Below are 26536 nucleotides of genomic sequence, written 5' to 3'. Positions count from 1 at the left end.
TCTAACCATCTTACCTCAAGTAACAATAGCCCAAATTCCCCAACACCTTTACTCTGGTTTTGCTCCATAGCACTCATGATAATGGCATATCTGTGTGTTTACTGTCTGTCCCCGCTCACTGGAATATAAGTACCACATGGTCAGGGACTTTTTGTTCATCGCTGAATCCTGGGCACAAACAGAGCACTTAATTTGTTGAATTGCTTTTATCAGAACTTTTAAAAAATCTGTTGTGCCTATATGGAGGAAAGTTAAAAGCTGAGGTTTCTAGAAATATGTTCTTTCCCCAACTTTCATGGCTTTGCAGCAAACAAGTAGTTCCACTCTAGGTCTACCGTCTCATCTCGTTTACTAGGATCTGACGTAAGAGGAGAGGGATCCAATCAGTATAACCTGTTCTACTACTCTCAAGGAACTGACCGTCAGCACTGATATCTTTTCCTCGCCATCTCACCTCAAGGTTGTCTTTTTCTCACAAAAATGTCTGGGATCCCTGGAGTACCAGGCTGCAACTTGCACAGAGCAGGTATATTTCTCAGACTTTCCTACCACTGAGTATATTTCAGCCTTGGAAGCAGTCCTCATTGAATCTCGCCAGGGTGTAGGTGATAACCAGAATAGAAAGCCTTCTCAATCACAGAGTTGAATCTTGTAGAAGCTTTTATTTCAATGATCAAAACAACGCAGTAAATGGAATCTATACTGACTAACATTAGGCATGCACATCTATCTGATGAAACTGATGTTTTTGACAGGCCTAAATCTTCACAACTTATTTAGGCACCTCTTTGAATTCTTTGACCCTGATATGGAGGGTAAGTTAACTTCTTCCTTGTGGCACTTTAGTAGTGAGAATTATATTGATTGGCTAGATTCCTTTATAACTCAAGGCCTCTAGATACGCAAGCTGCCTGTACCACCTTGAGATCACACTTTATATAGATATTTAAGTAAATCACAGTATAAAGAAGGGAGGCTTTTTTAGAAAGCTGAACTGTATGAACATTCCATAGACTTCTTTCCAGCACTGATGGTCAAAACATTAGTTAAGGAGGCCTACAGGTAAGTACCAAATGACTCTTTCCCCACTGCCACCCTTTCTCAGAGAAACCAAGATGTGTACCAATGTCCCTGGAATCTGAAACAAATCACGCAAATGACAAATTTTACCCATGTGGTCCCACTATCAAATTACAGAAAGCAGTTCCACTATTCAAATTATAGAAAGTAGTTAATGGGACTTTGAGAAAAACATAGTCCCACATATCGTAATATATATCTAGTAAAGTTTTCCATTCATCTGTCAACTGTTTTCACATGATTAACATCAAAAAGTACACAACCAAATACATATATGACCCGCAAACCCAAACACACACAAAAATATTGGTCTTTGTTCATTTTCAGATGACCCACGAATGGCAAAGGTGGGAGCCAATCCCCCCATAGCTTTTTCTTCAATCATTCTTCAACCATTCTTGAACTACCTTCCTTTTCCAAAGAGATCAATGCTGAAATCAGTCAGAAAGGCTTTCTGAGAAGACTGGCTTGGATTTCTGGGTCTGTTCCAGTCGATTCAAGATGAACTGGCTTGTATCAATGAAGCGTTCAACACAGTTCACAAAACAGGCCTCAGCCCGACTGTCCAACTTTGGCCCAGGCTTGTCCATGCACTTCTCCTGGTAAGGACAACCAAGATAAGAATCAGAAAGGGAACTTGGGCAAAAGGAAGGGGGAGTAACTTCTTGTTTAAAGGAAAAACTTCACCTGAAAACAGTATCTGAAGTGTTCATAATAGTTCACATGTGGCAGCAACTTACCTTGTGGCAAGAAATTTTCTACTGTCTTACATCAAATTCTCCTACAGAAAAGGTACTATTATTAATCCTCATTTAACTAAGAAGAAAGCTGTGGCAGAGAGGTACTTTGCTTAACGTCATAGGGACAGAAAACTGTGGAGCTGAGATATTGCAAAACAAAGAAAATGGCAAAATACAAGTGAATTAACCCTTTGCTGAATTTGGTTAGAACTCCATAGTGCCAACTGTATTAAATGCCTTTAAATTAACTGAAAAGTAAAAGGGTGAAAGAATTAAATCATTGCAACAAAACACCGTAAAAAATACCAAAGAAAATATACGACCTGAGATTTTGTAACCTTGTCTACTTAAGCCAGAAGTTTATAAATCCAAGATGAATGAGAAATTGTAGGAATTTTCCTAAAGCTCAGATTCTTAGAGGAGTCCTTAACCACATCTAACACTGGACCAAATGTAAAGAATCACAGATTTTAAAAAGAATCAAAGCACTCTGATCCAAGGCAGACAGGATTTAAGTAAGTATTTGTAAGGGTCAGAGTCTAGCATTATCATGAGTTTATGGTAAAAGGTCTATGGAAACTGATGACTGTATACAGCTGAAGTTAAGCAGCGCAAATGCATTTTAGTCATTATTCTACCCTTTGTACACAAGCCTCAGACCCTCTGCTTCCAAAGAAAATTACCCTTGGCCTCTGGATTCTGTGAATTCTGTATGTCAGGGCAGGGCAGTTATACTGTCGTTAGCAGCCAGAGAACACTTTGATTCCAAGGAGCAAATACCTTCCACCCTTTTGCCAAAGTCCCCTCATAGGGCACACTCAATTTCTCAACTTTCAGACCCAAAACGCATTGATATTACCCAACACTTCAACAGAAAGAGAAGTTAAGCGTACGTTGGGAGAGATTACACCTTATAACTAGTGGGCTAGCGCCACTCATTTCTCTGGGGAACGGTTAAAGAAACTGGATAATCAAGATAAACTCTGAGGAATCCCGAAAGAGGGGCTTCGTTGACTCCCTAGGAGTCGGGGTTCCAAAAATAAGATCCCAGTAGTGGGGGCTCTCATTAGTCTTGCTGATCAGCACTAGGCAGCTTCAACCTCCGGTACCTAAACTAAAGTACTGGTTTGGGACAGCGGCATACGTCTTCTATGCACCAACAAAGTCTCGGTCCGTAGTGACAGTTCCCCTGAGAAGCGGAGTCACCTTTTCTCCCATTAGGCTCGGCCTCTGAAATCTAAAAAAGGGGTGCTGTCAGATGCTCCCCCTCCCCGACCTCGTGCCAAGTCCCGCGGGGCAAGGACAAGGGGAAAGTAAGTAAGGGGGCCAGGTCCCGGCCCCAGGCTCCTCACCCAACAAAGTTCCGTCATCTGGTGCACCAGCTGCTGGAAGCGCTGCTTCTGAGTTTCCACCTCGATGAAATGCTGCAGCTGCGGGTCCACTGAGCCCAGACCCGCCGCAGAGGAAGACGAGGAGGAATCCATCCCAGCCCTACCACGCGTGCCCAGATGAACTCCGTACCGACTCACCGACCTTCACGTGTCTCCACGACGGAAGCGGAATCACAACCCGCTGCCTTGGGGACCGCCCCTCGTGGGCGCACTGCGCCTGCGCGAGCTTTCGCGCCGGTCCCGCCCACTGCCGGAAGCTCCTCCCAGCAGCCATAGTGTCCGGCTCAGATCAGCGCCTCCGGGCCTGCCCACTTCCTCTGTCCCGCGCCAGCTGCTCTGTCTGTCCGCCTGTCCGCCAGCGCTTTCCACTTCGGTCCGCTAGGCCCGCTCCTGCCTGCGATCCCAACCCCACTCCCGTCTTCCACTCGCGCTGGGCGCCGCTCCGGGCTTTCCGCGCGCGCCACTTTCTCCTTCCTGCCCCCATGGAGTGCCGCTCCCGGCCGCCTGTGCGCCCTTCGGCCCGCGTGCCCACGTCGCCTGCGCACTGAGGTCTCAGGTCAGGCATCACAGCGTCGTGGCGCTGTGCGGACTTGATTCCGTAAAGAAAATAAAAAAAATTAAAAAAGGAAGTCGCTGCAGACCACGTGTCCTGTTACTGGCCGGCCCAACAGCCCAGCCCGCCCCTGCCCGCTTCAAAATTGGCCCGCGCTTTCCCAAGTGCCTCGTTGGTGCCTGGCCCGGACTGCTCCACCTCTTTGCGGTCCTGGGCCCCTGACTTAGTTCTTTGATGGTTTCCCCCTCCTGAATTAAGGAAAAGGGGCTCTGAACAGATTTCATTCCCAGCTGTCAGCTTCATTTGATAATACTGCGTTCCAACTGTATCCCCAGCTCTGTGCTTTAGCTTGTTAGTTTGTCTCTGATTCAGAGGCAGTTTTCCGAGAGCCAGAGGGGTTAGTTAAATGCCAAGGATCCTGTCGCGTTCTCAAGGCAAGAATATGCCAAACAAATGCCACTCAACAGTTTCCTGGAACAATGAGGACGTTGCAAGGAGGCTGCATGGTTGAGATAGTAAGAAATCTTCATGTTTTCCAGTAATTTTATTTTAACAAAACACCCTCCCCTTCCATTTTTAAAACACCACTTTATTCTTGCCAAATTTGGCCTCCCACCCCGCAAGCTCTAATGCTTACCCAAAAGAGCTGTTGGACCCCTTGTGAGGCTATTTATATCCCTTCCTCCCCAAAACTATTTACATCCCAAATTCAGTCTGTCTTAATACTCTTGGGAATGTCTTCTCAGGGAACAGTACCAGGCACAATAACTACTTGGCCTTTACTCAAAAGGTACTATCCTAGGGAATCAAAGAAGGGAGTCAACCCTAGATGTAGAGAGGGGCCTTCATGTATTCAGCCAGAGCACAAAGGCTCCAGGGCCTGTAGGCTGGGTTTGCCTGAGAAAGTGAAATTGGGTTTTGTGGAGGATAGTAGAACCAGGAAGCTTATTGGTGAGCTCAGGATTCTTCATCCATGACATCTAGAATGTTGCTCAGAAGAACTTTGAAAGAAGGACGTTCATCTGCTTTCTAAAACCAAAGAAAAGGTAGAGTGTTATAGTGGGCTAAAATCCAGAATTCAAGGGAAGTGCAGTGAATAAGCAGCAAATGTTTATTAAGTATATACTGTACTATCTTCCCTGTAATATACTCTGTTGATTACAAAAAAAAAATAAAAGAAATAGTTGAATTCTGTAAGGTACTTGTGTACTTTTCATTCTCAGTAACTCAGATTGTTAATGTGACGAAGACAATTCTCAAATTAACATTGATTTAAACAGGGCAAACCCATTACATAATTGTACACCAATGTTTTCTTTTTTTTTATCCTCAACTGAAAAATGGCTATCAAATGAGTTTAAGTGGTTGACAGAAGTGAAATTCAATAAGCTTTGATAATTTTTAGTTTGGTTTCAAACATCACTTCTATCATCCCATAGTCAAAATTAACAAAGGAATTAACATTTCGAGATCACAGGCTGCATCACTGGGCAGGGCTTCTGAGCACCTGGGGTCTACTGTCTGGTCTCTAGACTAAAGCCCTTTGTGACAGTCATAGCCCATAAGCCCCTGAGGTATTTAGTGATTCAGGGCATAGAAAGGTCTCAATTAATCAGAACAAAAAAACTCCATCAATTTCTTGTTCCTTTGAATCTGTGGTTCTCAAACCTAGCTGAGTATTGGAATTTCCTGGGAAGTTTAAAAAGATATTTCTATGTTCTGCTCCAGACATACTCATCGGAATCTCTGGAGATAAGGCCCAGTCATCTAAAGTTTTACAAGTTCCCCAGGAATTCTGATGTGCATCCAGTTTGGAGACTACAACTTTAAACACACTGTGCCTGTCTGAAACAGGTAACTAGCAGAGTGAGGATGTCCTACTTGGGGTGGAGCATAGGGGAATCACCTGTAATCCTGTATGACAGGACAGAGAAGGAAAATAGCTCCAAGGGGTCATCCATACTTTCTTTGTGACCTCAGTCATTTGTTGAACAAAAAGATACTAAGGTCAGATCCAGATCCCCAATTTTTTTTACCCCACCAAGAGGGCTCCAGATTCACATATGTGCTTATTGGGTACTATCTGTCTTTCTCTATTTCTAATGGGGCAGAAATAAGAGCTAAACATTTGTTTTTTACTAGAGATATAGGTTGCCAAATTAAGCTTGCCAAGGGTCTACTGAAAAGTGAAGAAGTCACCTCTAGAAGAAGCAAAAGTGAGAGCAGCAAAGGATTTTAGTAATAATGGAGCAGGTTGTTTATTTTCAAAATACTACATGACCCATAATGTACCATATATATTTTTTAAAAGAACACTACCTATTTTAGTTCCCTTTCAGGTCATAATGCCTTTATTTTAAAAAATCTCACTTAGAACTATAGCCAGAAAACGTTGGATGTAAAGTAGAAGAAAGGACCAAGGACTCCCAAAAGAATTAACAGAAAATTTCATGGCTTTTCTTTTCTTTTCTTTTCTTTTTTAATACCCATACATTTGTCTGAGTGCCTTTGGCAGCCTGAATCTACTAGGTAACATGGTCTCACAACACCCCTTCTCCCTAGAGCTGAGTTGGTACTGGAGTCAGCTAATAACACTCTAGTGAGAATTGGATTGGGCTTGGGAAAGCCCCTGGCCATCAAAGGATTACATTACAGGCTTGGGTCCTAGAATGTATGTACAGTTCCATGCAGCCAGGGAGAGTGGGGACTGGGCACCTGGCTGGCTACATGAGGAAGTAGGTTCAAGGACATAATTTAAGAGGTCCCAGTGAAACACTTACCTCATGCCAGCAGCTGTACATGATGGCATAGACCCTCTCTGAAGCTAGATGAGGCCTGTAGAGACGAAGGCCTTGGGTAATATGTTCAGCAGTTTCACTGTTAGTAAATCTCTCATATGGCATCTTCCCCAGAGAGTAAATTTCCCACATCAAAACCCCTAGAAAATGAAAAAAATGTAGTAAGTCAGGTTGCAGTTTTTTCTGGCCCCAGGGATCCTAGTCTTCCCAGATGAATCTCAAGATTATATTCAGCTGATTTGCCCCTCTGCACTTTTTGTGTTTTGTCCAAACTTCAACTACAGTACTGACCATACTGGGGGCTGATTGGGGTTGTGCTGGACCATTAGCTCCTCCAGGGGAGAGACAGCATCTTATTTGTCTTTGTGGTTATATGGTCTGGCAGAGTCCCTGGTACATAATTAGTTTTCAGAACCTGTTAAATACTGAATGAATTATTTGTTCCCCTTAATATATTGTACGTTCTAAGAAGGCAGGGATCATTTCTAGTTTACTGGTTTTATCCCCAGAAATCCTGTGGTGCTTAATATAGTAAGCACTCCCTAAAGATTAGATGAATAAAAGCAAGAACAAATATTCTCTCTGTGCAGACTGCAAAGTGTCAATTTCCCCATGGCATTCCTCTTCCTTTGAGCTGTATAATCTCTACAGTCTTATTCACTCACCAAAAGCCCAAATGTCAGATTTGCTGCTGAACTTGCTGTACATGAGGACTTCTGGTGGAGACCACCGGACTGGGAATTTGGAGCCTACTGAGCTTGTGTATTCATCATCTAGAACATACCTGAAAAAGGATTCAGAACTTGTTACTGTTAGGATTGGGAGAGCTTGCCTACTGAGCTTGTGTATTCATCATCTAGAACAGTAGTCCCCAACCCCCAGGCCGTGGACCGGTACCAGTCCGGGGGCCATTTGGTACCGGTCTGCAGAGAAAGAATAAATAACTTACATTATTTCTGTTTTATTTATATTTAAGTCTGAACGATGTTTTATTTTTAAAAAATGACCAGACCCCCTCTGTTACATCCGTCTCTTGACGCTTGTCTCGATCACGTGATACATTTATGTGTCGCACCCTAAAGGCCGGTCTGTGAAAATATTTTCTAACATTAAACCGGTCCGTGGCCCAAAAAAGGTTGGGGACCACTGATCTAGAACATACCTGGAAAAAGATTCAGGACTTGTTACTGTTACAATTGGGAGAGCTTGATATTTACTTATGTTTTCTTGGCACAGTCACGAGAGTTGCACAAATACATGCCTACAGGCCAGCTAGTGTCTTTTACAAATATTATTTTAAACATAGTCCTGTTCTCATATCTTAGTTAGCTTTCCTGATTGACAATATGGTTATAGCAAGGGTGAAGTGACATAGATCTAATAGGTTCTCCCTTCCTCTTCTCTATCTCTTTCATTTCTCTTTTCTTCTCCTTTCCTTCCTTCTATTCTGCAGTTGCCAGTGGGATCTATTAGTAAAGAAGGGATGGAGTAAAGTCAATAGTATTAACAGATCAAGATAATGTATTGGGAAAACTTGCTTTCAAGAAGGGGGAAGGAGCCTGACCAGGCGGTGGTGCAGTGGATAGAGTGTCGGATTGGGATGCCGAGGACCCAGGTTCGAGACCCTGAGGTCACCAGCTTGAGTGCGGACTCATCTGGTTTGAGCAGAAGCTCACCAGCTTGGACCCAAGGTCGCTGGCTCTAGCAAGGGGTTCCTCGGTCTGCTGAAGGCTCACGGTCAAGGCACATATGAGAGGGCAATCAATGAACAACTAAGGTGTCGCCACGAAGGGCTGATGATTGATGTTTCTCTTCTCTCTCCATCCCTGTCTGTCCCTGTCTATCCCTCTCTCTGACTCTCTCTCTGTCTCTGTTAATAAAAAAAAGACAAAAAAAAAAAGAAGGGGGAAGGAGAAAGGAGAAGAAAGGGATATAACAGTAAAACAAAAAGATTAAAGAACTGAGAAATCATTCAGAGAAAGAAGAAGTGAAGAAAAATGTTGGAAAAGAGTAAAATGAGATAAAAAGAAAGGGAAAGGATTGAAAACTATAATGCCTCTTCATGTTTGTACTGTGCTCTTTTTTACTTATGGAGGGAAATATGAAAAAGACACACTCACCTGGACAGGCCGAAGTCAGATACTTTAACAACTCCTTGATCGTTTACCAAACAGTTTCGAGCCGCCTGTAGTGCAACAAACATCAGTGAGACTCCATCCCTGGCACACAGGTTAATGGCACTAAGCTTCTGCCCACTAGGGGAGTGAAGCCAGAGCCACCTCATCTCTTTCAACTAGAGACACCTTCTCATCTAACAGGAGTCAGTTGATGCCACTGAGAAACGTTGATGCATTTCTACTACATGTAAAGCAATCTGCTATGTTCCCATTGTAAAACACTGAGGACATGCAGAATGATTCATTCAGTTGGGCAATTCCATGACACCCCTTCCTGCACTGAAATGCTTTGAGAATTAAGGGAGAACAGAAATCAAGCATGCTTTGCTTTCTGCTTTGCTGGCAGTGGGACGAGGGCCCTTTGAGCCTTGGCTGAAACAGATGGGGGCACAAATTCATGTCTGCAAAGGCCAGGAAGGCAAAATGATAGAGTGAAGTGGGATGGGTGGAGATTGCAGGAAAGTGGGGGAGCACATGGCTTGTCTCAAGGGGGCAGTTTCTCCTTAGCTCCAGCCCACTGTTAGCATGGCCTGTGAGACTGTGGACCTGGTGTTATAAGATGGTCTAAGAGAAGCTGCAAATTCAGTTTTTTTTCTTCATGTTAAATGTTTCTTTTTAAGTGTTTGTTACTATATAATATTTAAAAACTCATGCACCCACAGGCCCCCAGTTTGTGACACTGATGTAACCAAATGATGGCTCTGTGCCAGGAGCAGCCCCTTTGGGAAGCAGGGTAGTCCTTCTGCCCCTGAAGGACCCCACCATTTCCTTGGCATGGTACAGGGCTGGGAGTGTCTGCTCTAGTTCCCATCATGGCAGAACTCGTGGTGTTGAGGCTGCAGATCCTTGACTGGCTGGCCACTGAGGTGGAAGCTCACCTAAGTTTCACCTAACTTTTCTAGATAAAACAGAAGTGATGGCTTCAGCAACCATCCTCATCCATGTATGATGTTTTCCTCTGCTACTTCTACCCTCTCAGCCCTTGATCCCAAGCTAATCCTGCTGAGGTCCCACCAGGTCTCTGTGGAGGAACTGCTTTGACTCCAGGTACTCCATGGCTTCGCAGACATCCTTGCACATCTCCAGTAGCTGCTGATTCTGGAAGTGGTGGCGCATCTCCCTCAGGTAGTTCAGGAGGCAGCCGTTGGCCATGTACTCAGTGATGATGAAGATGGGGCGCTGTTTGGTGCAGACGCCATACAACTGCACCAGCTTCTCGTGGGAAAGATTCCTACAGGAGAGGCAATGAACCAGTCCTCCCCTTCTGGCTCTGCATACCAGTCAGAAAAGGGCTGGGGTAGAAAGGGGTTGGTTTGGGATTAGAGTATCAGATAAGGGACCACAATAACAAGTTGATTTTCCTCCTTCCCACCCTAAATCCCAACAGTGCCTAATATGTGAGAGTGAGCAGGGACTTGGGGTCCATCAACAGTATAGGAGACAGATCAAGGGCTGAATGAACATTAAGGCTCAATCAGAATCAGTCTTCATCTTGAAAGTCTCATTTTTTACAACCACTCTGAAATGCTGCTGAGATGGTAAGCACCATGATCAACACTAATCTCAACCAATATCTAATGCAGATAAATGATTACCTTAGAAGTTAGGACTCCCAAAATCAAAGGTTGACCTCAGGCCCTGGTCCCAAATCTCTGTCTCACTAAAAGTCACTTTAAACCACGGTGGATTGTCCTGGTAATTCCCAGACTCCAACAACTGGATTGAGAATTGAGCTTGGGCTGTAACTCACATCATGACCTTGGCTTCTTCAATGAACTCATCCTCAGACATGGAGCCTTCTTTGATCATCTTGATGGCCACGTCATACTGGCCTCTCCATTTCCCATACTTCACTACCCCAAATTGTCCAGCCCCCAGCTCCTTCAAGAAGGTCAGGTCCTTTGGATCAATTTCCCATGATCCTATAACAGCAAAGCCTTAGTGTGAATTTTTGGGAGTCATGTATGTGTCATTCCAAAAACAGATAAGAATCCCTACTGGGGACAGAAATAGGTAAGCAGTAAAAGGGAAATTCTCAGGAAATTCTCTATCTTTGCTCACATAAATCTCAGAGACAAGGGATTACTGGCTGGAGGAATCTGGGAATTTTAAGTGCAAGCCAGCCATAAGGCAAGAAGATAGACTACACTATCTCTTAAAACCCTTTATAATTATAATAAACAACTAAAGTGAAAGCAACTATGAATTGATGCTTCTCATTTCTCTCTCTTCCTCCTCTTCTCTCCCTTATCTTCCTCTAAAAAAACCCAACCCTTTATGATCATGTTTGGGGTTTTTTTACCACAATTAAAAAAAAATAATTCCTTTATGAATTTGTTTTTGCAGTCCCACTAGGAGTCACCAGAGGGAGAAAAACCGTTAAATAAATTTTGTTGTCTGACCTGTAGTGGTGCAGTCAATAGAGCATGGACTGGGACTCTTGATGTACCAGGTTTGAAACCCCGACACTGCCAGCTTGAGTGCAGACTCGTCAGCTTGAGCATGGGATCATTGATATAATCCCATGGTTGCCGGCTTGAGCCCAAAGCTCACTGGCGTGAAGCCCAAGGTCACTGGCTTGAGGAAAGGGTCACCGGCTCAATTGGAGCTCCCGGTCATGGCACATATGAGAAGCAATCAGTAAACAACTAGAGTGACTCAACTATGAGTTGATGCTTCTCATCTCTCTCCCTTCCTGTCTTTCTCTCTCTCAAAATAAATAATAATAATAATAAGTAAGTAAGTAGTCCTTGCAAATGGCCAGTCTACCCTACCCTAGAGAAATAAGCAGTTACCGTAGCCCAGGCCTGCAGTAGAAGGTGCATTCTTGTTTTGTTGAGACACTGGATATTTGAGCCTAGATATGAGTCCTGAAACATACAGAGGGGGTCATGTTCATGGTGCAGCATAGGGGGTAGAATAATTCACACACCCTTGCTTAAAACCTCACACTTATTTCTAGTACATTTTGATCCCCAGAAGATCTACACGAACCCAAATTCTTCTGGAACTTCCTCCTCTAATAAAAGAGTTTTCAGGAACAAAAAAGAGAAAGTACTAACTGCAATACATTCCGCAACTAAATATAGCCCCACCTCCCAGCCCAGGCTTAACTCACATTCTACCTTCTCCATGAAGCTTTTTCCCTCACCAATCTTCCAGTTTTTAGAATGTCTACACTACAGCAGGTCCTTGTGTAAAATCATTTCATTATAATGTTGATAAGCTGCAGTAGGAACTTAACACTTGCTTACATCAATTAGCCTATGGTAAAACTGGTTTTGCTGTACATTATTTTGCTTAAAGTCACAGAACCTATCGGTAACATTAAGTGAGACACACTGTACTTACAAACTGTTTTCTAACATTATATTTTTTGAGGGCCAAGACTTCAGTTAATAATTTTTCTGCATTCTCCTTTAGTACCGAAGAAGTTGCTGAGTATACAGTAGTAACTCAATGAATACTTGCTGATTGATTAATTACCAGTTCCTTCTATCTTTTCTTAGCACTGAGCATAAATCACCAAAGAAGAAGTCAGTTTCTATGGGTGTAAGGTCTGCCTTTGAGCACCTCTTTAGTTGACCTCCACTGAGCATCATAGGGGTTGACTTTCACAGCCAAATTGTACTGACTGCCCTGTGAGGTTCATTCTTCCCCTCATTATCTTGTTCTGAATTGCTTCTCTTACTGCTTGTCACACCCTTCTTTGGTGCCCCTGGTACTCACCTGCAGAGTTGTGCTGATGGTAGTTAATGAGCTCAGGGATGGTGCTGAAAAGGTGTTTCTCAGCCAGGTAATACTGGCTCTGAGGTGTAGAACACACAACATAATGGCGTATCACCCCTTGAGGGTCCCTGAAGAAGTGGATTGTAAGTCAGCGACTTGGGTACAGGGGTCACACAGGACCCAAGAAGTGAAGTCAGATGAGTTTTTAGTTTAATGGACAGAGGAAATAAGAGGGGAACACCATTAAGGAGCTGTTGGGTGGGCACCCCTGTCCTTTGGCCCCAGGGCCTTGGAACAGCGGCACTCACCCTGTAGATTTAGCAAACACAGACACAGTGTATTTTCCAGCTTTGCTGGAGTCTCTGACAATGAAACCTCCTTCCTTCCCCTGAAACAAAAGAAAAGAACCTGACTGTAGGAGGAAGTGGTACTCACGTCTGCATTCCACCTGCCCAAATCTGGCAGAAAACAGAACAACCCTCGATTTTACTGCCAAGTTCCATGATTCAGCTGCAGCCTCATTGCATTTGATACTGAAAAGTGTAATTGGGACCCCATAAAATGATCGCTTTGACACTGCCTTTCCTGGAAGTGGCAGGCAGCAGCAAGCCCGCAATTCAGGATCCTCACTTTTTGTGCAAGGAGAATGTCATTTGCTTGTGGTTGTTGCACACTTACCTCTTGCTTTAGCAGTTCTTCAGCTTGACTCCGAGTCATGTGTTTGGAATACCACCTGCAGAGGGAGAATGCTTGAATGGCTCCTAGGCCATGGTGTAATGGATTCAAAGATTAGAGTGCCTTCCAGGCCTTGTTTATCCTAGTGATTCAATCAATTTAATCAACTCCTATTCACTGGGTACCTATCATGGGCAAAGCACAACAGCATCCTTTTCCCAAAGCCCACTTGGTGATGAAAATTTATGGAGATGGAGAGTAAAGGGCAAAGGCAGGTGGCAGAAGGTTTCAGGGAAACGATCAGGAACAGGGCACTCAAGGACAATCCACTTCTATGATTAGAAAAAAAGGAAAATGGCAGAAGTTTGATATTTTCACCCTTTCAAATGTTTCCTATCAGGCCTTCAACTCTTTCTATGAGTGTGGTTCTTTTGAATTTTGGGAGTGTGGTGATCTCTCCAGCTCTCATAAGCAGAGGCTGTTTGGGGCAAGGGTAAGATATAGGCACTAACTTGGGGTGATGCCATCATTTGACCTAGTTGGCAGTGATTTTAATAAGTATATAGAAATCAAATTTTTGTTGAAACTACAAAATTAAGTATATAGTATATTATACTACTCCTGGAAGATTGTGTGCTGGAAACATAAGCATACTCACTCATACATTTCGATGGAGTCTTCTGCTTCAGTAACATAGTTACTAGGGATATAGCCTTCCTGCCTGTAGAGGAAACATTGCGATGGATCATCCAGAAGACCTCATCCTGGGGAGAGATGGATTCATATGCCCATATCCCTGAGCTCAGAACCAATCTCAAATGGAGGTATATAAACCATGCCCCTCCCTCTAAGAGGATCATGTTGCAGATGCATAGCTAGGCTGGTGAAATGTGTGGCTTCTGCACATGCGCCATCAGTTATTTGTGCATTACAACATGTGGGCCAGACCCTACAGGCTCAGAGAGATTACCATATGTAGAGCTGCACTCTGGGAAGCTTTTGGAGAAACAGCCTATTCACTTTGGTGCGCGAAGAATGATTTCTGATTGGGATACCAAGTAAGGAAATAATCCCGAGTAAGGATACTAAGTAGGGAAATTTTGCACTTGTGTGGAGTGGGCAGTCACAAGGCTCAGTGAGGGCGCTGTATGGACTCACCCATTTTTATCTTGGGCTCGCCACCAGGGTAAGTTACTCTCCTCCAGGATAAAATATTCCTCACCCTTCCGCAGTTGTAGATCATTTGCATTCATTGGCATGTAATCATAAAGGGCTACAACCTTTTTCAATTCACTTGTGGAGACTGGTGCTGCTGTTGGCTCAGGGGGTAGTGGCTTTTTCAAGATCTGTATAAGTAGGAGAAAAAAGTAGAGTGGTTTGGCTAGATGTCAAGTACTCTCTTCTTCTCTCCCAACTCTCTCACTTAATAGAGACACCATTCTAACCCAAATCAGGCATAATAAAAAGGTATATTCTTTCAATTTAATCAACTCCTATTATAGCATCTATTTATAAGCACTTATGTGGGGGTTCTCAGGCTGGAGTGAATATCAGAATAATGTAGGAAGCATTTATTTAATAAGCTCGATATCTAGACAGTTTCCCAGACCAATTACATTAAATTTTCTGGGGATAGGACCCAGATATCAGTAATTTTTTGTGTGACAGACACACAGAGAGAGACAGGGACAGACAGACAAGAAAGAAGAGAGATGAGAATCATCAATTCTTCGTTGTGGCTCCTTGTTCTTCTTAGTTGTTCATTGATTGTTTTCTCATATGTGCCTTGACCAGGGGGCTACAGCAGACCGAGTGACCCCTTGCTCAAGCCAGATGAGCCCGCACTAAAGCCAGCGACCCCAGGCTTTCAAACCTGGGTCCTCCACATCCCAGTCCAACACTCTATTTACTGCTCCACAGCCTGGTCAGGGCCAGATATCAGTATTTTTAAAGCTTCCAGACAAAAAGCATGTACAGGAAAAATATGGAAACCTATTCAGCAATAAATTGGTACATGGATTTACTAAGTGGCTATGAATCTCAGTTTTCTTGTTTGTTTTTCTTAAATTTTTATATTTGTTGATTTTAGAAAGAGAGGAAGGGAGAGAGAGAGACAGAGAGAAACATCAAATTGTTCAACCCATCCATTCACTCACTGGTTGATCCTTGTATGTGTCCTGACCAGGGATCAAACTCACAACCTGGGCACATTGGGTGGGTGCTGTAGCCAACTGAGCAACCCAGCCAGTGCTCAACTTCCTTGTTTGTAGAATGAGCATAATAATTTCTGCCCTGCTTTATTGTGCCTCACAGATGTTATGTTTCTTACAAATTGAAAGCAAGACCCTCCAGCAGCCAAAAATTACCACTCGCTTTATTTTGGTGGTCTGGTACTAAACCTGCAATATCTCCAAGGTATGCCTGTATATGAGGATGGGCTTTCTAGATCTCAAAAAGTAAAAAACAAAAACAAAACAAATGAACAAACAAAAAACAAGTCTGAAGTAATATAGTAGTGGTAGGATGAAAGTATTGGGTGTATGGGTGGTCACAATTAAATTCGACTTTATGTTTGAAAACACCTTTCATTTAAAAAAAAGAGGGCTTTGTTTTGTCTTAAACAGGTGATTAGATTAAATGGTTACCAAGAACTTCTGAATAGCTTTCTATCTTTCTACTGAAGAGGAAGTCCTAATTAGAAGGACAAATTCTCTGTCTCAGAAAGACTATCAATGAACAGTATCAAGTTCCAGGGAAATTCTAAGACTCCAGTGTGTTTTCCAGGGTGACTATATGTTTCTATTTGAGCAGTAGCAGTGCCCAATTTCCCTGTATACCTGGTCCTCTTCAGGTGTGGGAGGAAGAGGCTTTTTTGTCTTCCGGTGAGAACTCCCAGGTTTTAAGCCTGCAAAATAAGATACCAGTGATGCATCTTAGAAAACGACCTGGCCAGGGACTTTGCTCTCCTCTACAGTGCCTTTAGGCAGGTTAGGAAAAGTCTACGTGATTACAGCCCCATGGCAGGTTTCACAACTTGGAAAACAGAACACTGACTGGATTTCAGCTCTCCCCCTCCCAGGCCCTTTTGTCCAATGGCCAAAATGTACAAACCTGAGTCTGATAGACCCTTGAAAAAGTGCACAATAGAGTCAAAGGAGGGAGAAGTGATATTGATCAGATCTCTTACTTCCATTCCTGTTCTCCAAAATTTGGCAACCCATAGCATTTTTAGCTGTCTGAGAGCAGCAGAGATACTGCCCGTCAATCCAGAAGCAAGGGTGATATTTCTGTACCAGGTCACTGTTATACCGGATTACTGTAATAGAAGAGAAGAGAAAATAGGGAACGATCACATCTGACATGCAGAAGAATCCACCATTTGCATGTTTTCCTCTTAAACTAAGCTTAGTGATGACCTTCAAACAACTGCCTTTTCATCAGCCACCATGAAGGGAAGCAGACAACAGGGCCAGTTGGGTCCCATGCCTGGCCCCAGAAAGTTCCTGTGCATTTCTCTTCAGTGGTCAGTCATGATAACTATCTGCTGACTAGCATGATAAGAATATCTGATATCTCTAGATCAAATATATGTTATCTGTGTTTTCTCATATGGCCATTACAATCTTGTAAGGCAGCGGTTGTTTATGGTGTTCTTTTCCAGATTAGGGACACAATTCGCCCATGCCAAAATCTCACTCCAGCTTTCAATATACCAATGTCCCAGCTCCTTGAGTCATCTTTTAGAGATATTTGCCTTAGTGACAACTTCTGCACCAGGCTTTCTGTGTTAACAGACTAGTCAACAGAGTGAGCTCAGGGGCAAAGGAAGGTGATTCTGTCTCTAGATTCTGTCCAGAATAAACATGGTTTCAATCATCTTAGGGCCACCAAAGTGGATCAAGCTCATCACGGAAGATAAATACAGCAGTTCCATTTCCCTTTCAGGGTTGTGAGGCTCAAAAGGTCTCCCAGAAGCCAAAGTACTTTGCAAAGAATAGAGTGGTCTGTGGACAGGAGGAATTAGTATTAGAGTTTTTAATGCTGTGGCATCTCAAGAATCTTAATATGAAATCAATTAGGCAAGTCATGCTGGAATCATGTTAGATAAGAGAGAAACAGAGACAACTGAAATAACTGACAATAAGACAAAGAATTGAAATAATTTACATTGGAGCAAAGACCTAGGCTGGCCTAAGAAAATGCACATTTAGCCTGACCTGTGGTGGCGCAGTGGATAAAGCGTCAACCTGGAAACACTGAGGTTGCCGGTTCAAAACCCTGGGCTTGCCTGGTCAAGGTGCATATGGGAGTTGATGCTTCCTGCTCCTCCCCCCTTCTCTCTCTCTCTCTCTCTCTCCTCTCTATAATGAATAAATAAAATCTAAAAAAAAAAAAAAAAAGAAAGAAAATGCACATTTGAAGGCCCTGGCCGGTTGGCTCAGTGGTAGAGCGTTGGCCTGGTGTGCAGGAGTCCCGGGTTCAATTCCCGGCCAGGGCACACAGGAGAAGCGCCCACCTGCTTCTCCACCCCTCCCCCTCTCCTTCCTCTCTGTCTCTCTCTTCCCCTCCTGCAGCCAAGGCTCTATTGGAACAAAGTTTGCCTGGGGGGCTGAGGATGGCTCTGTGGCCTCTGCCTCAGGTGCTAGAATGGCTCTGGTTGCAACAGAGCGATGCCCCAGATGGGCAGAGCATCGCCCCCTGGTGGGTGTGCTGGGTGGATCCCGGTCGGGCGCATGAGGGAGTCTGTCTGACTGCCTCCCTGTTTCCAACTTCAGAATAATAAAAAATAAAAAATAAATAAAAAAAAGAAAATGCACATTTGAGGACATACACATTTCAGCTTTTACTGCTAAGAAGCCCTACATAACTTTTTTTAAAAAGGTAACAAAAATGCCTGCCAGATGGTGGTGCAGTGGATAGAGTGTCGGACTGGGATGCGGAGGACCCAGGTTCGAGACCCTGAGGTCGCCTGCTTGAGCGTGGGCTCATCTGATTTCAGCAAAGCTCACCAGCTTGGACCCAAGGTTGCTGGCTTGAGCAAGGGGTTACTTGGTCTGCTGAAGGCCCACGGTCAGGGCACATATGAGAAAGCAATCAATGAACAACTAAGGTAGCAACGAAAAACTGATAATTGATGCTTGTCATCTCTCTCCGTTCCTGTCTGTCTGTCCTTATCTATCTCTCTCTCTGACTCTCTCTGTCTCTGTAAAAACAATAAAAATAAAAGTAAATAAATTAATTAAAAGGTAACAAAACAAAACCTCCCTCTGTAGAGACCAATCTCAGTCCTTAAGAGCTGGTTAGTCACAATGCCACTCACTTACGGCTTTGGGGGAGTCCTAGAAGCTTCTGGTGGCCAGGTATAAAGGAATAAAAGTGCTGTCTTTTTTTTAAGTGTTGGCATGATGTTTTTCCAAACCTGGATTTGAAGATTTCTAACTACTCTACCTTGTCCACCCTCACCCTTCACTTTTTAAGCATCATCATTTCAAGTGCAGGATGGTGAGAGCTATTGAGATAGGGTGCAGGTTATAAGGGGCTGTATCATCCATAAATAATTTTAAAATAATAGTAAAAATAAACAAACATCTGTCTGACTTTTATTATTACCAGGCATTGGAAATTCTGAATATTTCATATACTTCCCTCAAGAGACCTGATTGCTCCCATCACCTCCACCCACTACCACTCCCCCCATGACACTACCCTTTACCCAGGGATTTGAAGACCCTTGAGTGCAGGTTTGAACACCAGTAGATACACCAAGAATTCTTAACAAGCAGTTACTCTGATAAACTATGGTATGCTAATATGTTAATGAGGGAACATAAGACTTCCTGCCCTCTTCACCTCCAGCACACACCCTTTATTACCAAGTAATGTCTGCCTTTTAAGAGGTCCCTTTAAGATGATCGCCCTTTTTCTGTTGTTTAATCCAGAGCCAGTATTTCCAGCTACATAGGAGAAAATTGCAAAAGCAAAGTGTCTGTTATGGACTGAATGTTTGTTTTCCCCCAAAATTCATGTTGAAAAAAGCCCCCTAATATAATGGTATTGAGAGATTGGGCCTCTGGGAGAGAGTTAGGTTATGAGAGTGGAGATCTCATGATGGGATTAGTGCCCTTATAAGAAGACATTCAAAAGAGACATTCTCTTTGTCTTTGCCATGTGAGAAAGAGGCCAGTCTGTAAACCAAGCAGAGAATTCTCACCAGGAACCAAATCAGACCTTAATCTGAGACTCTGCAGCTTCCAAACCTGTGGGAAATAAATGCTTGTTGTTTAAGTCATCCAGTCTATGGTATTTTGTTATGACAGCCTGAGCTAAGACAGTGTTCAAGTGAGAAGGTTAGAAGAGACTGCTTACTTCACCAATGCATAAGGCCAACCCAGTTCAGGAAACACTAATGGTTGGTGCACATTCTCCAACTACTTGATGGACTGGTGTCTCATACCCACATTTATGAGAACAATGTCTAAAATTCTTGTTTCAGGAATGAATGAATTATTCCTCCCCATACTGGTTGCTGGAGTTTTGCCAAGACCACTCTTTCATTCATTTTGGTGAGGTCATATAACATGCTTATTTTTAAAGTTGCAATTAGGATAAGTTCTACTGAGCCTTGAATAAACAAAGATTCTAGAGTGAATATTGTCAAATATCTGTGCCATAACATAGAAGTGTTCACTGCCATGTTCAAGGAAATGAAAGAAGAGAGCTCAAGGCTAAGTACTCAGGTGTATAACCTTTGCATGGAAAGTGCCACTCGGGAGGAAAAGATGGCAGCTGAATATGGCAGCTCTACTTTTTAAATTGAGGTATAACTTACATATCATAAAGTTCAAAGATATCAGATATACAGCTAACCACATTTGTCTACAACTGTTTAACCACCACTAGATCCAGCACCTCAGGGGGGTCCCTCTTCACGGCAGAGGCAGCCAGGATTCTGACAAAGTTCCCTTCTCATGTTAGTGATTTTTAATTGGTGCATTTTACCCTAAAATTTGATAACATCACTAGAGCGGAATTTTATAGCTTTTAGACTGTTTCACTACTGGCATAGCTAGCACCTAGGTTTGTCCTGGGGTTGTAATAACTTGCATTTAAATATCCCAGCAACTATGGTCTTTGTTGCAAGGCACCTGGCTTTTTGACGCATGTTGTCAGCCCATGCAGGTTCAATAAGACATACCCCCAGGTCTGGTACAATTGGAAAAAGAATGCCTTTAGTACAACAAAAAGGAAGGGAAGGCAGAATTGTACCTCCCTACACTAATGACCCAACTGAAGGGGTTGTGCTTTCTGTTTGTTTGTTTTGACTTTATTTTTATGGTAATTTTACTTACCTAATATAATACACTTTAATAGCAGTGCATAATTAACATAGTAAGGTTAACATGTGTATCAACAAATTTAGTTTACAAGTTGAACATTCTTATCCTTGATCATTACTCATACCTGGAATTTACTGAGTATGCACTCAATAAATATTTGTTGGGCCAACTTACAACTGGTATTTTTTTTTGTTCTTTTGTTTTTGTTTTTTGTTTTTGTTGTGTGTGTGTGTGTGTGTGTGTGTGTGTGTGTGTGTGTGTTTGACAGAGACAGAGAGCAACAGAGAGCGGGACAGACAGACAGGAAGGGAGAGAGATGAGAAGCCTCAATTCTTTGTTGCGGCTCCTTTGTTGTTCGTTGATTGCTTTCTCATATGTGCCTTGACTGCGGGGGGTAGGGGAGGAGGTCTATAGCAGAGCGAGTGAGCCCTTGCTCAAGCCAGTGATCTTGGGCTCAAGCCAGTGACTTTTGGGCTCAAGCTAGCAACCATAGGATCAAATCTATGCTCAAGCTGGTGACCCTGTGCTCAAACCGGTGAGCCCGTGCTCAAGCCTTGGGTTTTCAAACCTGGATCCTCTGCATCTCAGTCTGATGCTTTATCCACTGTGCCACTGCCTGGTCAGGCACAACTGGTTTTGAAATTAGTATCTGAAGTGTAAAGAAGTTACTAACTTGTACATACCACATTTTTTATTCTTTTGTTTTTCTCTCAGCTAATATATCTACCTCGCCTTATTTCCAAACTAAATCCTAGCTATCCATCAATGTGGAGCGCACGTTAGTAGTGGTTGTGTACCCCCACAGAAAAATCAATTAATAAAACTGTTTATTTTTCTCTTTCTATGTCTAAGGTACTGTATGGGGCACTGTGGAGAGAAAGAAATAAATACACATATATATGCCCTCTGGAGCTCTATCTCAGCCTCTGTAAATATTTCCCTGGATTGGAAATAACTTGTTCATTCAGAGCAAGGAATTCAAAGCCTGACTCTGCCACTTATTGACTGAGTTCCTTTGAGCAAGTTACTTAATCTTTCTCTTCTCAGTTTTCTCATCTATAAATGGGGATTATAAAAAAAAATAACTGCCTCATATTGTCAATATGAAGAAAAAATGAGTTAATACATGTAAAGAACTTATAGGATCCTGGATCATAATAAGCACTACTGAAGCACTTGTTTATTTTGTACCCCAGGGCTAAAGCAGGCCTGTTATCTCAAAACATGTCAAGAACTGAACTGTGTGGTTCAAGATACCACTTATTTGTAATACTCAGCATAGACTTATTGTAGAATACAATCATGTGTCACTTAATGAGGGAGATAAGTTTTGAGAAATGTGTTGTTAAGTGATTCCGTTGTTGTATAAACATGATAGAGTATACTGAGACAAAACTAGATGTTGTAGCCACTACACATCTAGGCTTATAGTATAGCTTATTGCTACTAGGCTACTAACCTGTATAGCATGTTACTATATATAAAACTATACAAGATTAAGTCAAGGACAAAAAAAAATGATTCAATTAAGAGACACGGTAAATGCAAGATCATGAGGCCGCTGCTGATGTAAAATGAAATACTGTTTTACAGCAAACATTTTTTATAAGTAGAAAAAGTATATCCAAAAGTAACAATTAAAATGTAGTATAGTAAATACATAAATCAGTAACATTTTCATTTATTATCATTATCAAGTATTATGTATTGTACATAAACATATTGCTGTACTTTAATATGACTGGTAGCTTAGTAGGCTTGTTTATACCAGCATCACCACAGATATGTGAGTAACATATTGTGTTATGATGTTACTAAGTAATAAGAATGATTTAGCTCCATTATAATCTTATGGGATCACCATCGTATATGCAATTTGTTGTTGACCAAAATGCCCCTAGGCAGTGCATGACTGTATTTTATACACAACTACAGGTACATTTTCTGGGCTGGAGAATCAACCAGCATAAAACTATATTATGAGCTTAGTCTCAAATCATACAGACTTAGGGATGTGATAAGAATCCAGGCTTCCTCGCTCACTAGCTGTTTGCCCTTGGAAAAGTTAACCTCTTTGAGCCTCAGTACCTTCTTTGTAAATAGGCAAATAATACATACTTCATAAGCTTATTGTGAGGATTTATTAAGCTAGTACATTCGAAGTACTTGGCCCAGAGTCTGGTACATAGTAAGTGCTTGCTAAGCATTAGTTATTATTATTCTTGTTTTTGGCCCAAGGTTTCTATAAGAATTAAGTGAGAATATAAAGGTAACATATTTAGTTTGGTGCCTGGCACATAGCAGGAATTTAATAAATGACCCTTCTTGTCCTTATTCCTTTCCTCTTTCAGCTTGGAAGATTTGGTAATTTTTATTTCGACCAATTGACTTGCATTCAAGGAAGTGGACAAAGCTGGTGCAGCCAGCCACCAAGTATCAGAATCTAAATGTTATTAAGACAAAGAGCTGTCATGCAATAACCCAACCATGCCATTATCAGTCTGTCATCCTTCCTGTTTCTCTAGGCAGCCTTTCCTGATGTCAACTCAACCAGTTAATCTCTCAGTCACTTGACATGTGGCTATATATACACACAAATATGTGTGCATGCATCCTGTACCACAAGTACTTACAGTTAAGTTTATCTGAGCACACTGCATGGTCTATATGAAATGCTGAAACTATTTTCAAGTTTAGATCCTCACCATGCTAGGAACATGAAATAATTCCTTAGAAAATATTTCTCCACAATGAAGATAGGTACAGTGCTTTCTTGTACAATGCATTGTAGGTTTCCATGTGCTTTCACATATATTACACCATTTGATCATTAGGACAAACTTAGAGGTAGGTATGGCAGGCATAATTATTACTCTTAATTCAAAGAAGAAATCAAACTTCAAAGAAGCTTGTTGGATTTATTTGCCACTTGCTTATTAGTGGTAAAAGAGGGTTTGGAATCAGGTTCTCTACTCTGACTTCAAGCACTCTCTGACGTCTATTAACTCATTTATTTTGTAACTAGATATTTCATACTTAGAATTTAAAATATTGCAATAACCATTGAATGCTGCACCCCATCACCATTGTAATCAAGTGTAAAGAATGGGACATTTTTATAAATAGAGAAGTAGAGATACCTACAATTACAACATTGCACTACAGAGATAGGGTGGAACTGGGCTGAAATTTTTATTCTGGCCTGTGATCTTTTATTCATATGATGGAATATTAAACTCAACTGCATCACTAATATTAGAAAAGTCTTTCTTTCTCTTCCTCTTTTTCCCTCCTTCCCTTCTCTCTCTCCCTCATTCCTTTCCACTTCTCTATTCTTTCTTTCTTCTTTTTTCACCTTTTCATTCCATCTATTCTTCTTTCCTTTCCCCATTTCTCCTTTACCTCTCTCTTCCTTTCTCTTTCTTTCTTTTATTTCTGTTCTCTTTCTCTCTCCCTCCCCCCCCCTCTCTCTCTCCCTGTCCTTCTTTCTTCCACCTTCCCATTTCTCCCTTCTTCCTTTCTTTTTCTATTTGGAAATGTGTTTATTTTCTAAATAATCCTCACCATTTTTGAGCTGATGAATCCAACGTTTCCTCAGTTCTTCTGTTGGGGAGAAGACATAGAGAGGCCCTTCATCATATACAACCTGGGACAATGGACACACAGACTTTAGCAGTTAGAATTCATAATAAAGGAAAGACCTTGAAGTAATTAATCTTAAGCTACAACTTTGTATATTCATAGTGGAAAACAAAGAAAAGAAGGGTCTTTAGTCAGCAGCTGGGCAAGAGTCATGTGATTATCTGCAAAATCCTTAAGCAATTCATATCCAGAGATATAAGACTTAGAAGCTTATTGAATTCTAGGTTCTCTTGACTTATGTTTCAATTTGTGTGTAAACTTAGTTCATAATGTTTCCCTCAGCCAGTGGTAAAGACAGGAAAACAAAGGGTTTATTAAGATCCTATTAAAATTTGAGTTTGTATAAAAGAGAATTGATGATTTATATAACTTAAGTCTTGGTTAGTACATATCGATTCTTCACTTGGATAGTATGGAGCCAAATTTTAATGCATGACTAATTTCCCCTTACTGTCTAGTGGCCTCCCTTTGCCAATATTAGCCAAAGTAAACCAAACATGGAACCACAAATCTACTTCAAAAAGAGTAAAGTATATATTAAGCACTATTATCTAATCAAACTATCATTTTTTAACACCTCACAAGTACAAGTCACCATACTAGTTGTTGTAGAGGTGTATAAAACATATTAGATTATTCACAAACTTAATAGACCTTACATTATTGGATTATAAAGTCAAATGTAAATTAATTTTTGAATTATCTGCTGGTTAGCTTTTCCCATGAGCCCAACCAGACAACTTCATCTTATTAAAACACAATGATAACAAAACTATGTCTAAAACATGCTTCCTTTACAGTTTTTGTAAACTTTGATATAGTCAAGAACATGAACAAAATCCTTTTACATTTTTTTTTGTTTGTTAGTCTTGCTGTGCTCATAAATCCATGACAGAAAGCCCCCTCCCCTGAGACTTTCCACTTCCTTTTCTGGCTTTCACTGTTTCAGAGGCTGCTATATTCATGACAAGTGGCCTACAGAGTTCTCAGGACATAAGCAAGCAAATTGAAAATTAAATCTCTTATTCTCCTTTATGGTTTACAATGCATCTACAAAGCATACGTCTATGTGGCCCTTCAGTCATTCCAGACTAGAATAGAATTTAGGGTTCTGTATAAGTCTAATAAGCCTTCCCCATATCAAACTTCTTAATACTCTTCCCTTCCCCTTTTCTGACTTTTTTACCCCACATGACCACCATTGTACAGATAGGCAGAATCAGAAGGAAGAGAAATGCTCACTCGACAGAGCATCTTTCTCAATGCAGTTATCATATACAAGGTATACCATAATAGAATTAATGCCATAATGGAGTCTTTTGAGGTATAAAGACTAAAAGAAACTATGTTAGATTGGGAAAATAGAAAAGCAAACACTCTTGAATTATATAAGTCTCATTTCTCAGTCCAGCCTCCTTGTCTACCTCAACTTTTGTTTCCTGGGACTTAGTACCCTTCCCTTTGCACCACATCCCATCCTTAATGATTATGTCAATATTACAGGTCCCTTTGAGAGTTGCTGAGAGACAATACCTCACCTGGAAGGGATAAGGGAACCTTTCAATGATTGAGATCTGCTCCATTTCACTAGACTCTTCACCCCTTCTCTGCAATGAAAGAATAAAAAATCATGGTAGTTATTGGTTGATGCATTGCTTTTCCTGGATATCTTTTGGTACTGTGAGGTTTTTGCAGTAGCTCCATAAGGCTCTCCTGCACAGACAGTACAAATACTTAGTGACTGCTTCCTATAACCCAGGAAGAACATATATCCATAGGATCCAGCACATACTTATTAAAACAAACAAACAAACAAACAAACAAACAAACAAACCCAAGAATCTCCTTGGCTGGATAGTTTGGTTAGTTAAAGCATTGTTCTGCTATGCAAAAGTTGTAGGTTGGATCCCTGGGCAGGATACATACAAGAACAGATCAATGTTTCTGTCTCTCACTCTCCTTTCTTTTCTCTCTAAAATCAATAAATAAATTAAAACAAATGAAACAAAAAACTCAGGAATTCCCAAATAATCGAGGAAAGGGAGTTTACTCAATAAATGGTACTGAGACATTTAACCACTGATATTAGTGGTGGTGGGAGAAGTTAGGTAGCTATTTCACACCACACACCAAGGTAATTTCTGGATGGATTCCAGAGCTAAATATATATAAAGAGAAATGAATGAGAAACAAACAACAGAGTATATAATCCTGTGGCAGGCAAGGCTTTTCTAATATAATGGTAAAAGTTAGAACCATTAAGAAAAAGGTGAAGTAATTTGATGACATAGACTTTCACAGCCTGTATGGTAAAAACACCATAAACAAAATTAACAGATAAATAAAAATCTGAAAAATAATTTCAATATATATATATAATGGTTAAATAATTAATATGCTTAATATATCAAGAC

At 41.6% G+C, this 26536-nt stretch overlaps 2 protein-coding genes across 2 annotated transcripts in view; both read right to left on the bottom strand.

Annotated features, from left to right (window-relative positions):
• Positions 1 to 642: 642 nt before the first annotated feature.
• TIMM8A (translocase of inner mitochondrial membrane 8A) lies at positions 643 to 3347 on the bottom strand. Its single transcript, XM_066356223.1, has 2 exons — positions 3173 to 3347; positions 643 to 1679 (listed from the first exon to the last, which is right to left on the bottom strand). The coding sequence occupies exons 1-2, from the start codon at positions 3302 to 3304 to the stop codon at positions 1518 to 1520; spliced, it is 294 nt and encodes a 97-aa protein (XP_066212320.1). The 5' UTR covers positions 3305 to 3347; the 3' UTR covers positions 643 to 1517.
• A 955-nt stretch (positions 3348 to 4302) lies between these two features.
• The window catches only part of BTK (Bruton tyrosine kinase), a 35051-nt gene continuing 12817 nt past the window's right edge, over positions 4303 to 26536 (bottom strand). Inside the window, exons 4-19 of the mRNA XM_066356099.1 lie at positions 25661 to 25729; positions 24045 to 24126; positions 16331 to 16459; positions 15981 to 16048; positions 14302 to 14489; positions 13802 to 13864; positions 13147 to 13201; positions 12777 to 12856; positions 12469 to 12596; positions 11535 to 11609; positions 10490 to 10661; positions 9754 to 9970; positions 8683 to 8747; positions 7228 to 7346; positions 6545 to 6702; positions 4303 to 4793 (exon numbers count right to left, since the gene is read on the bottom strand). Of these exons, the coding sequence (XP_066212196.1) occupies positions 4722 to 4793; positions 6545 to 6702; positions 7228 to 7346; positions 8683 to 8747; positions 9754 to 9970; positions 10490 to 10661; positions 11535 to 11609; positions 12469 to 12596; positions 12777 to 12856; positions 13147 to 13201; positions 13802 to 13864; positions 14302 to 14489; positions 15981 to 16048; positions 16331 to 16459; positions 24045 to 24126; positions 25661 to 25729 (1740 nt within the window). The 3' untranslated portion in view covers positions 4303 to 4721. The remainder of the gene's footprint in view (positions 4794 to 6544; positions 6703 to 7227; positions 7347 to 8682; positions 8748 to 9753; positions 9971 to 10489; positions 10662 to 11534; positions 11610 to 12468; positions 12597 to 12776; positions 12857 to 13146; positions 13202 to 13801; positions 13865 to 14301; positions 14490 to 15980; positions 16049 to 16330; positions 16460 to 24044; positions 24127 to 25660; positions 25730 to 26536) is intronic.

This window comes from Saccopteryx leptura, chromosome X (genome assembly GCF_036850995.1).
Source record: "Saccopteryx leptura isolate mSacLep1 chromosome X, mSacLep1_pri_phased_curated, whole genome shotgun sequence".
Taxonomy (NCBI): Eukaryota; Metazoa; Chordata; class Mammalia; order Chiroptera; family Emballonuridae; genus Saccopteryx; species Saccopteryx leptura.
The sequence above is the reverse complement of the archived record's forward strand: the minus strand, read 5'-3'. Positions and strand labels throughout refer to the sequence as shown.